This window comes from Scyliorhinus canicula, chromosome 16, assembly GCF_902713615.1.
Source record: "Scyliorhinus canicula chromosome 16, sScyCan1.1, whole genome shotgun sequence".
Lineage (NCBI taxonomy): Eukaryota > Metazoa > Chordata > Chondrichthyes > Carcharhiniformes > Scyliorhinidae > Scyliorhinus > Scyliorhinus canicula.
The window spans coordinates 51,311,820-51,328,743 of record NC_052161.1 but is presented as its reverse complement, the minus strand read 5'-3'; the positions used below and the strand labels follow the sequence as shown (position 1 = coordinate 51,328,743).

General features: G+C 43.4%; 1 protein-coding gene across 2 annotated transcripts; it reads left to right on the top strand.

Moving 5' to 3' along the window:
- The first annotated feature begins 1,673 nt into the window (after positions 1 to 1,673).
- LOC119950796 (homeobox protein vex1-like) lies at positions 1,674 to 9,101 on the top strand. 2 transcript variants are annotated; one of them, XM_038773580.1, is made up of 4 exons: positions 1,674 to 2,047; positions 2,158 to 2,461; positions 2,964 to 3,166; positions 8,360 to 9,101. In XM_038773580.1, the coding sequence occupies exons 1-4, from the start codon at positions 1,832 to 1,834 to the stop codon at positions 8,648 to 8,650; spliced, it is 1,014 nt and encodes a 337-aa protein (XP_038629508.1). In that variant the 5' UTR covers positions 1,674 to 1,831; the 3' UTR covers positions 8,651 to 9,101. The 2 variants fall into 2 exon arrangements, with proteins under 2 accessions (XP_038629508.1, XP_038629507.1); XM_038773579.1 differs by having other exon boundaries at positions 1,675 to 2,047; positions 2,961 to 3,166.
- The last annotated feature ends 7,823 nt before the right edge of the window (positions 9,102 to 16,924 follow it).

Below are 16,924 nucleotides of genomic sequence, written 5' to 3'. Positions count from 1 at the left end.
GGCTGTAATAATAAAATAATCTTTGTTGTCACAGGTAGACTTACATTAACACTGCAATGAAATTACTGTGAAAATCCCCTAGTCGCAACACTCCATTCTGGTACACTGAGGGAGAATTCAAAATGTTCAAATGACCTAACAGCATGCCTTTTGGGACTTGTGGGAGGAAACCTGAGTGCCCGGAGGAAACCCATGCAGATACAGGGAGAACATGCAAACTCCACACAGATAGTGACCCAATCCAGGAATCGAACTTGGGACCCTGGAGCTGTGAAGCAACAGTATTAACCACTGTGCCGCCCCTGCTAGTTTGCACTCTTAGGTGGAAGTAAAGTATCTCCTGTCATTATTAAAAAGAGCGTGATGCTCTTTTCGATGATCTAGCGAACATCATTAATCTCATTGCTGTTGGTAGGGATCTTACGAGATGGCTCCTTCCACTTTACATTGGTTCCTGGTTTCCTCGGCCTCAATTAAAACTAAACTCATCCTCTTATACCCCTTCCCTCCTAATCTCTGCAAACCTATCCAGTCTGACACCTATGTGGCCCCTGACTTTGGCCTATAATACACTACAACCCTCTCCACCAGGATGGCACAGTGGCTAGCACCCAACCCGTGCAAGGGACCTGGGTTCAATTCTGCCTTTGGGTGACTGTGTGGAGCTTGCACATTCTCCCTGTGTCTGCATGGGTTTTCTCCAGGTGTTTCTTCCTTTTGCAGTCCAAAGCTGGGCAGGTGAGGTGAATTGACTATGCTAAATTGCCCCTTAGTGTCCAAAAATGTGTAGGGTAGGTGGAGCTAGGGGGATAGGGTGGAGGAATGGGCCTAGGTAGAGTGCTCCTTCAGAAGGTCAGTGCAGATTTGATGGGCCGAATGGCCTCCTTCTGCACTGTAGGGATTCTATGGATTCACAATCCCTTTGCCTTTAGCCATACTGGCCGCAAACTCTGGATTTCCCTCTCTAAACCTCTCCTCCCCCTCTCTCGCTTTGAAACTCATCTTAAAACCTTTTTGGAAAGCTTTTAGACATCTGCCCGAACATCTCCACCTGCGGCTCCATAAAGTGTGAGGTTCTTGAAAGCGGTCTTCTATGTTAAAGGTAAGATATAAATACAGGGTGCTGGTTGTCTTTTCCAACCTGGTATTGCACATCCACCATCCCCTCTCCAGTTCTCCCTGGATACTATATATATATATATATATACACACGTTCATCTTCACTGACAGAAAAAAAACATTTTTAAATCACCAGTGACACGCAGCTGGCGTCAAATACATTCACTGTGAAGTTAACCGTTCAAAGCTGATTCGGCGAATAATAATCACTTATCGTTTCAATTGCAATGCCACAAGAGGGATGCAGTGGGAACTCTCCACTCCACCCCCTTCCCTCTGTGAAGTACAGGCACTTCCTCGCGGGGGGGGGGGGGGGGGGGGGGGGGATAAAATCTCGGTCATATGTCAGCTACTGGCAAGTGACAACGATGGTGTCGCCCTTCGATCCGAGGCCTGATTAGCTCCTGTGTTAAAAACATAAGCAAATTAGGTCCATTATGTCCTCAATACAAAATGTGATGACTGAGCACAATGCAGTCACAACTGGGAAAAGGGGGTGTTTACGTGTATCGAATGTTTATGTTTATCTGTTTTTACCTCAATGTTCTTGTTGCTTTGACAGCAGAGTTAGTAATAGCTTCTGGCCCTGAGATAGTCACTTTCATCCGAATGTTTGAATGAACCCAACTCATATAAACTTGCGTTACAACGAATAGTTTGATCAGACTCAGCAACAACTGCCGTCCATTTGAATGGTTAGGTTGCTGTGAAGATGCTGTGTGTTTGGAGCTCTCAGATAATGGTGTCTGTAATGGGCTGGCGGTTGGGTTCACAGTATTTGTCTCGGGTTAATTCATCACCAACACTTATCGTTATATTGATAAAGCCATCTTTTTTTCCAGTTGAACTTGGCGCCACATCTCGATATCCTCAATCTATCACGTCGTGTATTCATGCCTCTCCTGTCCAATGTTACAAGGAACTGCTGGTGAGTCAAACACTTGTTTATTGGAATCCTTGCTTTGATGTGGAAACAAATTTACCCATCAGTGGTAATGAAACGTCCCATAAATACTGGCTCTTTTCTAAAAAAAACAGCTGCGCCTTTCAGTTTCGGCTCGGCCCGAAAAGATGCTCGAAGGCGCCTTTTCTGTGGAATGGCTCGCCCAGAGCAGTCGAAGCCTAAAGGAGCTTGGGCAGCATGTACTGGCCCAGAGCCAGTACCCGGACACTCATTCGCCTCCCAGCAGTAAAGCGCTTCAAGGCGAACAGGAATCAGGGCACCGTGACCTGCGCAGAGCTGAGACAGCACATGCCAAAGACACAAGGAGTGCCATGGAGAGCAGTGGCAGCTCAGTAAGGGGTGACAACTATGGGGAGAAATCTCCACAGCAACTGTTCGGTAAGTAATGATGGGAACTCACTGTCCGGGTGGAGTTTGCACATTGTCCCCGTGTCTCAACTCGAAGACGTGCAGGGGAGGTAGATTGGCCACGCTAAATTGCCCCTTAATTAAAAATAAATAAAAATAATGGGAACCATATAAATAAAGTGGCATATTTGATCGTGTACTATAATTTCAACTTTGACCTACTTTTCCACCAGTTTAATTGCTTTTTCTCGACCTGAACTTCTTTTGGTTAGTTTTCCTGGTTATTTATTAGCTTCTAGACAGTTTATTTGGAGTATTCACACTAATCGGCGTTTCATATCAATTGGTTCGAGAGGAAAGCTAAATTTATCAGGTAACCGGAGTTGTCAGATGACCTCTCGCCCCAATAATTATGCAGGGAATGGGGGGAGGGGGTTCCCTGCAAGAGCCAGGAGCAGCAGTTCGGAAAGTGCACTTTATTTAACCTTTCGACAGACACGATCAGCTGCATGTTTGTTTTTGTGTACAGCAGCAGGGATCACCTGCAGCGTCAGTGACTCCGGGAAGGTGGAGACTGATTTCAGGACCGAGGAATGTACTGATCGCCGGCGCCTCCGAACTGTCTTCACCGTGGAACAACTGCGCATACTCGAGCTGAGGTTCCAGTGCCAGCAATACCCGGGATCCGAGCAGAGGCGGAGTTTAGCTGGAGAGCTAAGCCTATCAGAGACACAGGTAAGAGATAAGCCTATCAGAGACACAGTAAGAAGTCTTACAACACCAGGTTAAAGTCCAACAGGTTTGTTTCAAACACGAGCTTTCGGAGCGCAGCTCCACATCATGGCTACTATCAGAGACACAGGTGAGAACTTAACGTATGAGAGACAACGGTGTTAATTTAACCCTATCAGAACCCAGGTGTTAATTTAACCCTATCAGAACCCAGGTGAGAATTTAACCAATCAGATACACAGGTGAGAGCAGGTCTCCTCCCAGCAACACCAGCACTCCACTCCCCCCGCCCCCCCCATTCCATATCTCAGACCCACAACGTCCACACAAAACCCTTGGGGGTTTTTTTTTGCAAAAAAAACTTTATTCATAAAATATCTGAAAGAACACTTCAGAATGGCCATCACACAAAGTACAATAATACTCTGGTTCTCTGCATACATCATGTTGCACGCTTGAGGTGTTTCAGTACAGTTGAAGAAACATTACAGACGTTTTCAAATGTACCCCGGTAACAATGACCAACAAAACAAATGGAAAGGCAACTCATTGGCATATTTCTGCCTTTGTCACTTTATAGTCAGCCTTTCCAAGAAATGGGAGAGTTTTTACTTCAATCTGCCAACTAATCTGTCCAAGACTGGTAAATCTGCTGTTAAAGGGCATGTTGAAATAGTTGGCCAGTGCAATGATGCAGGACATGGGAATTCAAATGCTCCCATAGAATTAATAGAGAAGATCTTTCTCATTGCTCTCTCTCCTGTTAGGCACACAGTAAATGCTTTCATCTTGGTTACATCATTGAAGGAATAAAAGTGCGGATGAAAGTTCTTCATCAACCTGAAGCATTTGTTCTGTTTCTCTCCAGATACCGCCTGACTCGTTGAATATTTCCAGCATTTTTTCTGGTTTTTTTTAATCTCAAATTTTCAGTATCTGCAGTATTTTATTTTTCTATTTGTTCAGAATATATTGGTGTTGCTTTTCTTCTGGGCAAATGGTCAGTTGAGCAATACTGTCTACATGTAAACATCCTAGCAGTGGATCAGTGAAAGGGATTTAATTTTTAAACTAGGGCAGCACGGTGGCACAGTGGGTTAGCCCTGCTGCCTCATGGCGCCGAGGTCCCAGGTTCGATCCTGGCTCTGGGTCACTGTCCGTGTGGAGTTTGCACATTCTCCCCGTGTTTGTGTGGGTTTCGCCCCCACAACCCAAAGATGTGCAGGCTAGGTGGATTGGCCACGCTAAATTGCCCCTTAATTGGATAAAAAGAATTGGGCACTCTAAATTTATATTTTAAAAAAATAATAAAAAATGTTTAAACTCTTCAACTGCAGTAAAATGGCAATAACAGCAGAAAGGTCCAGAATAACCTACAGATAAACGATGATTCTGAGTGAAGACCTTTCATCAACAGATTCTCAGAGGATCGACACTTGAATGTTAACCTAAATTTCCCCATTACGCATATTGACACTACTACCATGTACTTCTAGAATTTGCTTCCTTTATTTGGAAGGCATGTTGCTATCTAAAAATATAAAACAGTCAAGAAGGAAATCCAACTGATTTGGCAAGTGGTAAACAGTGATTTTCTTTTGTGTTGTTTGAAAGCTCCCATTGATTTAAATGGGGGTGATTAACAGTCTCATGTCGTCCTCTGTGCTGAACACCATGCACCTCCCCCCCCCCCCCCCCATCCCAAGCTATTTACACTGCTTTAATCTGACATTAAAAGCTTTACTGCTGAACCATTCTATTCCTTTGATGATACCGACAACTCGCCCCCATTGCTACAGCAATCTGGGTCTCTCATTCCCTAGAGCTATTGAATTTTAAAAAGAGAAACACTCAAAATTCTCAGAGATTTTGTTCCAAACCCAATGCACTGATTTCCATTGTAAACAGACCTAGATTGTTATCTCTGGTACAACTCACTGCAGAAGCCACTCCTCAGTTCTCCCAGATGCAAACGGCTCATCATCCCATTACTGTTGCGTTTACAAATACCACTTGGAAAGATCATAACTCCCTTCCAATAGGCCCACTCTCCGCCACCACCATATCAGTGCTACCACAGGCCAAAACCTCTCTTTTACATTAATATTCCAAGGGATTTCAAGCCTTCCACCTCCTCACATAGAATATCAAACTGAAACATGACCCCTCTCTATTTTGAAAGTAAATCTTCCATTTAAAAACTAGAATCTAAATGGTCAGAACATTTTGTGTCCAAATTCACAATATATTTTATTGCCAAATGTTCCACTGGCAGCAAGGGGTTGAAAATTACTTCTGTCAATACATGTCCATACAGACATAGATTTCAAGGTTATAATATCTCTAACCAATATCAATATCCAGTAATCCGTAGTAAAAATATAATTTGGCTTGTGTAATTATCATTAATGAGTAGCCTCATAATACCTTACATGTTATGTGGGTTGGTGGCTTGTTTGACTGCAGGCTGACATTCCAACCACATATCCCCAAAGTACCAAAGCCACCAACTTCCACCTCGGCCTCAGCACATCTGCTGCTTTGTTCTTGTCTTTTCTACTTTTACAATTGACAATTCGAATGCTTTCCTGGCTAGTCTTCATTGCACATTCCATAAACTGGAGCTGATCCAAAGTTCTGCTGATCATATTGTAACTAGCATCAAGTCCTATTGTTCTATTTGCTTGCTGACTGACATTGGCTCCCAGACTGTGGTTGAGGCCTCACTTTTGTAGTGCTCAAATTTGTTTTCAAATTCATTCCCCCCTGCACCGGCCCACCTTCAATCCAACTCCATAGCCTCACCCCTTCCTATCTCAAATCACCTCCAGGCATAAAAGCCTCATGATATCGGCTCCCTTTCAAGTCTTGCACATTCTCAATTTTCATTGTCCCACCATTTATGGGCTTGCCTTCAGCTTTTTGTGCCCTACGTTCTAGAATTTCTTCTCTAAAACCTGCTGGCATTTTTAAAAAATTCCAATTAAGGGGAAATTTAGCGTGACCAATACACCTACCCTGCACATTTTTGGGTTTTGTGAGTGAGACCCTCGCAGACACAGGGAGAATGTGCAAACGGCACACGGATAGTGGCCTGGCACGGTAGCATGGTGGTTAGCATAAATGCTTCACAGCTCCAGGGTCCCAGGTTCGATTCCCGGCTGGGTCACTGTCTGTGCGGAGTCTGCACGTCCTCCCCGTGTGTGCGTGGGTTTCCTCCGGGTGCTCCGGTTTCCTCCCACAGTCCAAAGATGTGCGGGTTAGGTGGATTGGCCATGCTAAATTGCCCATAGTGTCCTAAAAAGTAAGGTGGGAGGGGGTTGTTGGGTTATGGATATAGGGTGGATACGTGGGGATGAGTAGGGTGATCATTGCTCGGCACAACATCGAGGGCCGAAGGGCCTGTTCTGTGCTGTACTGTTCTATGTTCTATGTTCTATGAGTCCTCAGTGCCATGAGGCCGCAGTGCCCTGCTGGCATTTTTGAAAAACAAATCTCTCACATCTTTAAATGCTGTTTAAAACCGATCTCATGGACTAAACCTTCGATCATCTGTCCTAGTATCTCCTAATATGGCTAGTTGCCCAATTTTGTTTGATAATGCTTCTGTGAAAAGGCAGCACAGTCACGCAGTGGTTAGCACTGCAGCCTCACAGCACCGAGGACCCGGGTTCGATCCCGGCCCAGGTTCACTGTCTGTGTGGAGTTTGCACATTCTCCCCATGTCTGCGTGGGTCTCACCCCCACAACCCAAAGATGTGCAGGGTAGGTGGATTGGCCACGCTAAATTGCCCCTTAATTGGGTACTCTAAGTTTAGTTTAAGAAAATATAATGCTTCTGTGAAGCAACTTGGTGGTATGTTTTGCTACATTAAAACCACTGTAAAATGTAACTTCTTGTCAAGGCAGCATATCCTCTCAGTCACAGTGTGAAATTCCATTGGAGATCTGCTAATGCTTGTTCGAAACAAAATGTTCTTCCATTCCCAGTGTATTTTTTAAAAATTCATTCATCGGATGTGGACATCGCTGGCTGAGCCATCATTTATTGCCTATCCCTGAGAGCATTTAAGAGTCAAACACTGTGGGTCTGGAGTCACATGTAGGCCAGGTAACGACAACAGATTTCCTTCCCGAAAGGACATTAGTGAACCAAGTGGGTTTTTGCAACTATCGCTTCATGGTTGTCATTCGACTTTTAATTCCAGATTTTTATTGAAATTAGATTGTGGTGAGATTTGAACCCGGGTCCCCAGAGCATTACCCTGGGTCTCTGGATTACACATCCAACAACAATACCACTACGTCACTGCCTCCCGGGTAACCAATTTCAGCAGGGAAGCTGATATGGTGCTCCCTGGGTTATGGAGGGGAAAAAAGTCAGCTTGACTTATTCAGCAACCCTTGCTAGAAATGTCCAGTGGTGGGAATTTTGTGTCAGACCTTTTTGAACGCACCCCAAAGATTGAATGGCACGGTGACATTTACTACCCTGGGTCACACAGAAAAGAGTCATAATTTGAAAGAGTTAGTGAAGCAATAATATCCCTCTGAGTTAAGGGCTGTCTGGGAAGGCAAACAATTATTGCCTATCCCTAATTGTCTTTGAGAAGGTGGTGGTGAGCTGTCTCCTTGAACTGCTGTCATCCATGTGGATTTTGCAGGATGTTGATCCAATGATATACTTTTTTTTATAAATTTAGAGTACCCAATTAATTTTTTCCAATTAAGGGGCAATTTAGTGTGGCCAATTCACCTACCCCATCTTGTGGAGGTGAAACCCACGCAAACACGGAGACGATGTGCAAAGTCCACACGGACAGTGACTCAGGGCCGGGATCGAACTTGGGACCTCAGCACCGTGGGAGCAGTGCTAACCACTGCGCCACCGTGCTGCCCTGTTGATCCAGTGATATTGATGGGGGGGGGGAAAACTGGAAGAAAAAAAGTAATTGCGATTGCTGGCAAGGTGATACTGTTCTAACGCTACAGGAATTCATGCTTCAGACCCAGAGGATTCTGCATCGCTTCTGAAGTCAATCATATTATCCACACACTTTCCTAGAAAAGGCACATCCCCACAAGGATTTTGGGGGTGGGTGCGCATGAAGGAAAACTTGTAATTTGTGCTCAGGTAACTCCTGATCAGATGGCTTATTTATTGGTGGTGATTTGTTATTTTATATCCTTTTTTAGGTCAAAACCTGGTTTCAGAATCGCCGAATGAAGCTCAAACAACAGCTTCAAGATGCTCAGGCTGAGGCATTTAAGTCCAGATTGTTCCTTCAGTATTTTTCTCACCCGTACATCTCCATTAACAGTCAGTATCCCATGGCGGACTCCAGCTTCTTACCCAATTGTGTCAAATTTGGACCTCACAACACCCAGACCTCTGCCTCTTTGCCACTTCTTGAACATCAGCTGAATTTACCTCAGATAGATGCAACAACCTCTGCTTGTCGATTCCATCCGTACTTCAGTATCTAATAAAGGAGTGAATGTATGGCATCATAAGCTACACATCAAAAGGAATAATTTATAAACCTTTCATCATGCAATATTTTATAGCATATTTATGTTTTCTCATGTATTATTGCAATCATGTGGGGTATTATTTACATTTATTATATGTACTAAATCATGATGTATTGGTACATTTTCAGTCAAAATCAGTTTTGTACAATCCAGCCTAAATCCAGTCGTGCTATTAAGGGAAAATGCGCAGATTTGCACTGGCGTGAGTCACATTCCTCTTTATTGAAACTTCTTCAGTCATTTGATAGATTATATTTTTTAAAGGTTTGTAAAGGAGCTATCACACGAATACATGAAATTGTATGTCAGAGCCTCCTATTTCTGGAAGCAGAATGCTCCTGGCTCAAGGTATTATATACACAGGATAAAATATTTGGACTTGTTGTCCTGTGGTTTGCTTCAACCAGTTTGTGAGTGATGTTTTTATTTTTTCTTCCAATTATTTACCCCCTGGAACCTTCTAGACCCGACTCAAATTTGGATGTGAATTGGTAGAAAGCAGACACCAGCAATACCTCCTGAATGAGTCTCTCCTGAATATTCTGTGTTAGTCATAGCTGTTTGGAATGGTGGGAACACTTGCCTATTTCTTTTTCTTCCTTGAAAGCTTGCAATGCTACTTCTCCTGAGATTTATAACTCAGCCTAAATAACACTTCCATGTTTATCTCTGTTTCCTTAATATTGATACGTTATTTTCACCACACTTTCATAATACAGTATTCGACTTAATCTAGAATAGAAGGAGCACTGGTATAAGAAGAACTTGTCAGAGTGGCACAGTGGCGCATTGGTTAGCACAGCTGCCTCACGGCACCGAGGTCCCAGGTTCGATCCCGGCTCTGGGTCACTGTCTGTGTGGAGTTTGCACATTCTTCTAGTGTCTGCATGGGTCTCACCCCCACAACCCAAAGATGTGCAGGGTAGGTGGATTGGCCACGCTAAATTGCCCCTTAATTGGAAAAAAAAATTTTTAGTTAAAGAGGAAGAACTTGTCAATAAAGGCATTTGTAATGAGCTGTAATGTGAAGTGTGCTTCACAGTGAAACAATGCAATTCCTTCACATTGACTCTGGAAGATGATCTCAAATTGGTGCGGCTACTCTAAGCAAATGAGCTGAGGTGAGGCTCTTTTTTAAAAAAATCATCTACAGGATATGGGCATTATGAGAGCCTTAGATCGCGTAGACATGGAATATCTGTTAGCTGATGGTACAAGGAAGAGGGGACACTGATTTAATATCTGGGGCAAGAGATGCAGGGAGAATGTGAGGAAGAACATTTTACACAGCGAGTGGAAATTACATAAAACTCGCTGCCTCGGAAAGTAGTGGAAGCAGAAAAAACAATGAGTTCAAAAGGAAATTGATTGGGGCACTTGAAGGGAGATCCAGTGTGCGACTGGAACTGACTGGATCGGAGCCAGCATAGACGCAAAGGGCCAAACAGTCTCCCTTGCTGTAAATGACTAATGCTAATGCACTAATGCCTGAAAATTTAGCAAACATTGAACCATTCATTTCAGCAGATTCATGCCTCTGGTCAGACAACAAGTGGTATGACATTTCGGCAAATGTGTTAGGCATTGTATTTTGGTCTCCTGTGGTACACCTTAAATATGATAACAGTAGGTAAGAAGTTGCATTCTTTCTATTCTAATGAAGAAGCTAAATAAATCATATCAAAGATTTTACCACAGTGAGCAGATTGTGATTAAACAATGACAGGGACATAAAGGGAAACATTTTCCATTGGAACCAAGTGAGAGTTTTGCTTTATTACAATATACTGTTGTGACTGGTTTCTCTGAACTATTCAGGACCTTGCTCTGCCTTAAGTTCACCCATCTAAAGTGGGGCTCGAGACCAAGCAGCTTCTAACCTTATAGGAAGTCAGCATTGAGAAGGACCTCTGCTTTTGAAAGAAAATATTGACATTTAAATTTGTGGTAGGTAAGTTTCTTTGGCAGTTTTCACGCAAATTTTGGCGAGCACATTTTTGGTTATGCCTGGCACCAGGCCCAAGACTCTCTTTGATTCCAATCAGGCTCCGGACTGTTTATCACCACTTTTCAACTATATTCATGGACAATACAGTGATATACACATCACTACATTTGCACGAGTAACACAAGGCCGCAACTTTATATTCAATGTAATACATATTGGTTCAACCATGTACTCCTTTCCTGTCACCCACTATACAGCCCTGCTTTGTCCCCATCTCCCTCCTTTTATAAACCCTGCCTCTCCCTCATCACCTCCACCTCCCCATCATAAATAACCTCCCAAGACTCCACTCTTATTGCATTATACCCAAATTGCAACATGTGGTTTCTGGCCCATTGAGCACTTTCCTTAATTCCATGGCTTTTTGCTGCTCTACGTTAAGTATTTTTCACTGCAATCAATGCAAATCTTTTTCTAAAAATAAATTTAGAGTACCCAATTCATTTTTTTTCAATTAAGGGGCAATTTAGCGTGGCCAATCCACCTACCCTGCACATCTTTGGGTTGTGGGGGCGAAACCCATGCAAACACGGGGAGAATGTGCAAACTCCACACGGACAGTGACCCTGAGCCGGGATCGAACCTGGGACCTTGGCGCCATGAGGCAGCAATGCTAACCACTGCACCACTGTGCTGCCCTCAATCAATGCAAATCTGCCGCTGCCTCATTCTCCTTTCATAACATAAATAAAGCTCAACCTCCTGTTCGAATTGTATCTCTTAACTCTTTACTGCACACAAAGTTGATTAGGCAGCCAAATGGAATAGTATTTTCCAATATGCTGCACTGTTTATTGAACAGGAAGGTGGAGGATTTAAGTGATACACCTTTGCAGCACGTTGCCTGCAACACGTCTGACCATGAACAATTGGAACTGTGTCAACCCTCCTTGGCATACTTGCTAAATACATAACCACAGTACTGGACTGTCACTGTGACGACATGTCAAAAAGTACTTCAGTGGATGCAAGGCAGAGAATCATAGAATAATAGAGCACGTAGAGGCTCTTTGCTCCAATGAACTAAAGTCAGCCTTCAAAATAGTCCCTATTCCCTGCTTTTCTCTGTAGCGCTGAATAAAAAAAACCTTCAATTATTTATTCCAGTTCTCTTTATAGAGTTATTGTTGAATCTGTTTATCCCACCCTTTCAGGCAGTTTCCTTCAGACCATGACAACATGCAGTATCAGAATTATTTTCCTCAAATTGCCTTGGATTTTGTTACCAGTTTCCTTAAATCTCTGTCATGATAGTTACTACTCTTCCACCATTTGGAACAGTTTCTACTTTGTTACAGGATCAAAAACTTTAAAATGTTTTTCACACCTCTATTAAATTCTTTAGCTCACTGCTAGAAGGAGAACAACATTAGTTTTTCTAGTCATTGATCATTAACTGATATCACACACTTCTAAGCATTCCAGTAATTCTTCTCTGATGTCTCCAAACTCATTTGTCCTAAAATGTAGTGCTTAAAATTAACCACAATACACCAGCTGGGGCATATTAAATGTTTTATAAAATGTTCAGAATAACTTCCTTAGTTGCATACTCTGTGCTTCTATTTATAAAGCCAAGGATGTCATGTGCATCCAAAGACTTGTGTACAGAACATACAGAACATAGAACATACAGTGCAGAAGGAGGCCACACGGCCCATCGAGTCTGCACCAACCTACTTAAGTCCTCACTTCCACCCCATCCCCGCAACCCAATAACCCCCATCCTCCCCCCCCCCCCCCCCCCCCCCCAACCCTTTTGGTCATGAAGGGAAATTTATCATGGCCAATCCACCTAACCTGCACGCCTTTGGACTGTGGGAGGAAACTGGAGCATCCAGAGGAAACCCACACAGACACGGGGAGAAGGTGCAGCCTTCGCACAGACAGTGACCCAAGCCGGGAATCAAACCTGGGACCCTGGCGCTGTGAAGCCACAGTGCTATCCACTATGCTACCGTGCTGCCCACCCCAGGTTTATATATATCCATCTCAGGTTTCCCTGTTCTGCTCCTATTTCAAATTGTCACATTTACTCTCACATCACTTGACACTTCACTACATAATCTTGTGCAGCTTCCTCATTTCACCCATCTGTATCCTCCTGAAAACTGTTACCATCCTTCTCCCTGTTTACTACATTATGACATGTATACCCATATCCAAGTCATTAATATCTATCTCAAAGAAAAGTAATTGCAACATTGACCTCTGCGGGACACCAGTGCACACTTCCCTGAAATGCAACTGTTCTCACTTTGCTTTCTGTATCTTAGCAAAATTTGTATGCACCTGGCCACTGCCCCTCAAATCCCATTTACCTCAATTTTGCTAACAAATCTATAATGTGACACAATCATATGCCTTCTGAAAGTTCATATATGTATCCTCCAATCACAATCCTCATCAACATACTCCAGGTTTCATCAAATAAATCCATTCATAGAATCATAGAATTTATAGTGCAGAAGGAGGCCATTCAGCCCATCGAGTCTGCACCGGCCCTTACAAAGAGCACCCTGCTCAAGCCCACGTATCTACCCTATCCCCGTAACCCCAACTTCACCTTTTTGGACCCCAAGGGCAATTTAGAATGGCCAATCCACCTAACCCACACATCTTTGGACTGTGGGAGGAAACTGGAGCACCCGGAGGAAACCCACACAGATACGGGGAGAACGTTCAGACTCCGCACAGACAGTGACCCAAGCCGGGAATCAAACCTGGGAGCTGTGAAGCAACAGTGCTAAACATTCTACTACCATGCTGCCCATGGTTAGCCAAACACAATATGCCCGTACGAAATCCATGTTTCAATGGCAGATGCAGTATAGTTTGGAGAAGTGTGAGGTTATTCACTTTGGAAGCAAAAACAGGAAGGCAGATTACTACCTGACCGGTTGTAAATTGGGAGAGGGGAGTGTGCAGTGGGACCTGGGTGTCCTTGTGCACCAGTCGCTGAAGATAAGTATGCAGGTGCATCAGGTGGTAAAGAAGGCTAATGGTATGTTGGCCTTCATTGCGAGAGGTTTCGAGTACAGGAGTAGGGATGTATTGTTGCAATTATACAGGGTCTTGGTGAGGCCACACCTAGAATATTGTGTGCAGTTTTGGTCTCCTTTTTGGAGGAAGGATGTTCTTGCTCTCAAGGGAGTGCAGAGAAGGTTTACCAGACTGATCCAGGGATGGCTTGACTGTCATATGAGGAGAGGTTGACTAGGTTAGGCTTGTTCTCGCTGGAGTTCAGAAGAATGAGGGGGGATCTCAGAGACTTATAAAATTCTAACAGGCCGAGACAGGGTAGATGCAGGGAAGATGTTCCTGATGGTGGGTAGGATCTGTCTGAGGAGTCAGGGTAAACCATTTCGGACAGAGATGAAGAGACATTTCTTCACCCAAAGAGTGCTGAGCATGTGGAATTCATTACCACAGGAAGTAGTTGATGCTAAAACACAGTGTGCTAAATGGCTGGCTTGTAATGCAGAACACAGCCAGCAGCGCGGGTTCAATTCCTGTACCAGCAACCTCGAACAGGCGCCGGAATGTGGCGACTAGGGGCTTTTCACAGTAACTTAATTGAAGCCTACTTGTGACAATAAGTGATTATTATAATCGAATATATTCAAGAGGCGGCTAGATACAGCACTTGGGCGAATGGGATCATAGGTTATGGGGATTTATAGGTTATAGGCTATGAGTTGGATGATCAGCCATGATGGTGATAAATGGCAGAGCAGGCTCAAAGGGCCAAAATGCCTCCTCCTGCTCCTATCTTCGATGTATCAATGTTGGCTTTCATTTATTAACCTTTTGCCACACATTATCCACTATAAACATTAGGCTGACTGGCTTCTAGTTTATTTTTGAACTGGGTTATAATGTTTGCGTTCTCCAATCCTCTGGTACCATTGCTTCATCCAAGGAAGATTGGAAGATTGTGACCAGAGTTTCTGCAATTACCATATTTATTTTCCTCAGTAACCTTGGATGCATTCTGTTTAGACCAGGTGACTTTTCTGCTTTGAACGCTGTCAACAATTTATCCCATCCAAGTTCTCTATTACCTCCTCCTTGACAGTGACCTTGGCAGCATCCTCTTCTTAAGTAAAGACATGAAATAGAGATTTAATTCTTCAGCCATGCCCTTTAGTTGTAAAGTAAGCAATGAGCCTGATATATTGAAAAGTAAACTGGGGCCTGAGATTCTTCTGCCTCAGCTCCAGATAATCATGCTAACCAAAACTAACTCCTCACGAATACATGATGCCACTCTGAAAACCAGCAAGGTGCTTACTATATAATGTACTGTGGTGATATAACCCTAACAAACTTTGCAAGTTGGATCATAAAATGGTTGTAGCGCAGAAGAAGGTATTTTGACCTATTGTGTCTACCAGCTCTCTGCAAGAGCAACTCCGCGGAACTATTCCTCGGCCTTTTCCCACTACCCTGCACATGTTTCTCTTCAGCTGCTTATCCAGTTCCTTTCTGAAAGTCGCAATTGAACGTTCCTCCATCATACTCTCGGGTAGTGCATTCCAGATGCTAACCACATGCTGCATAAAAATTTTTTTCCTCATGTCACTGATGGTTCTTTTGTCATCTGGTTCTCGACCATTCTGCCAATGGGAACAGTTTCTCATTGTTCACTCTTCCCCAAACTCATGATTTTGAACACTTATATCAAATTTCCTCTGAATCTTCTCAAAGAAGGACAACCCCAACTTCTCCAATCTATCCGCATAAATGAAGACACTCATTCTTAGATCAATTGTCGTAAATCTGCCAAAGTGTGATAGGAAGATTAGGAGTATCTACTCTTCATTAGTGATGTATTCAATGTATATCAAGTCGCTGGTTCACACATGCCAACTCTGGTAAATTTGAGAGAGATATGAGGTAAGCCTCACTTATTCTCATGAGAAGGTCTGAAATCTTTGGATATTTGACAGGCAATTTTTTTTCTCATAGCCTGCAACATTCTGCTCATCTCCCAGACTGCAAGGAACAACTGCGCTCTTTCACTTTGAAGTCGTTATGTGACTATGTCAAAATAGTGCAAATGGACATTTTGGTGGCACCATGAGGGGAAGACAATATGAGAAGCATTGCACTAGTTTCTGTATCTGCTCTCATTATGATCGAGCAGCTTGGCCAGCCCCATTGACCAGAGCAGGGCCCCAACTTTATCAGCAGGTGAGAGCCAGGAATCGCCACCATTGAGCTGAGGATCAATGTCATCACCCTCTTGAGAGTTGGTCCTGGCCGAGTAAGTTCTACACAAACAGGTAAGGGGTGGGTGAGAGAAAGGTTGGAGACAATGAGCCAGGGAATTATAATACTAGTGCTGTCTTTCAATCTCTCTCCCTTTTTCACTCACCCTTGGCTTATTAAAGTTCATAGAATTGGTCTAATTTTCAATTTCCTGAAACCCCGACTCACTAGAACATCAAGCTTCTTACAGTGTTTCACTTCTTCACTCTTGTATTGATGGCCCCTAATTTAACCACTACTGTCCTGCCTTCTCCATTCAATTTACCTCACGCTAATTTCTCTTGAAGAATGTCCTCAAATACTTCATCTATTGTGCCTTTCATTTACCATCCTTAAACATTTGCCTCCTGCTTGGCATTATATTCTTTAATGTAAAGCAGTTGACAATGGTGTCCTTGAATAAGGAGTATTGTAGAATTGCAAATAGTTGTCTGTTGGTACTAAAGCAGCAGCACAATTGACAGAGTCATCCAGACTCGAAAGGTTGGCTCTGTTTTCTCTCCACACTTGCTGAGATTGTCCAGTTTTTTTCTGTTTTTGTTTCAGATTCCAGCATCCACGGTAATTTGCTTTTGGCACACTTGTACCCTTCACTGAGTACCTCTTGTTTTACATTTCCATATGTTACATTAAATCCTCACTTCAAGGGATTGCAAATGAAAACAATTTATATTGATTAGGTAAAAGTCACCATAGTCCCGGATGACTGTCAGCTACTTTCCCTTTTGAGAGGGAGAGCTGACTGGTGGTGATTTAACCGGAGGATTACCACACCTCAGGCAAGGGGCAAGATTGAGATGGTGGACATTCATGAATAAGCTTAGCTGGTACAGGAATTGAACCCATGCTGCTGACCTTGCTTTGCATCACAAACCAGCTGTCTAGCTCACAAATCAGCTGCCTAGTCAAGTGAGCTTAACCAGCCGCCACATATATTGATATAG

Excerpts from the sequence above, each read along its gene's own strand:
- LOC119950796 (XM_038773579.1), top strand. The coding sequence starts at position 1,832 with ATGCTGTGTGTTTGGAGCTCTCAGATAATGGTGTCTGTAATGGGCTGG. Across the intron at positions 2,048-2,157 it reads AATGTTACAAGGAACTGCTG|CTGCGCCTTTCAGTTTCGGC; the intron begins GTGAGTCAAACA and ends TAAAAAAAACAG. Across the intron at positions 3,167-8,359 it reads TAAGCCTATCAGAGACACAG|GTCAAAACCTGGTTTCAGAA; the intron begins GTAAGAGATAAG and ends ATCCTTTTTTAG.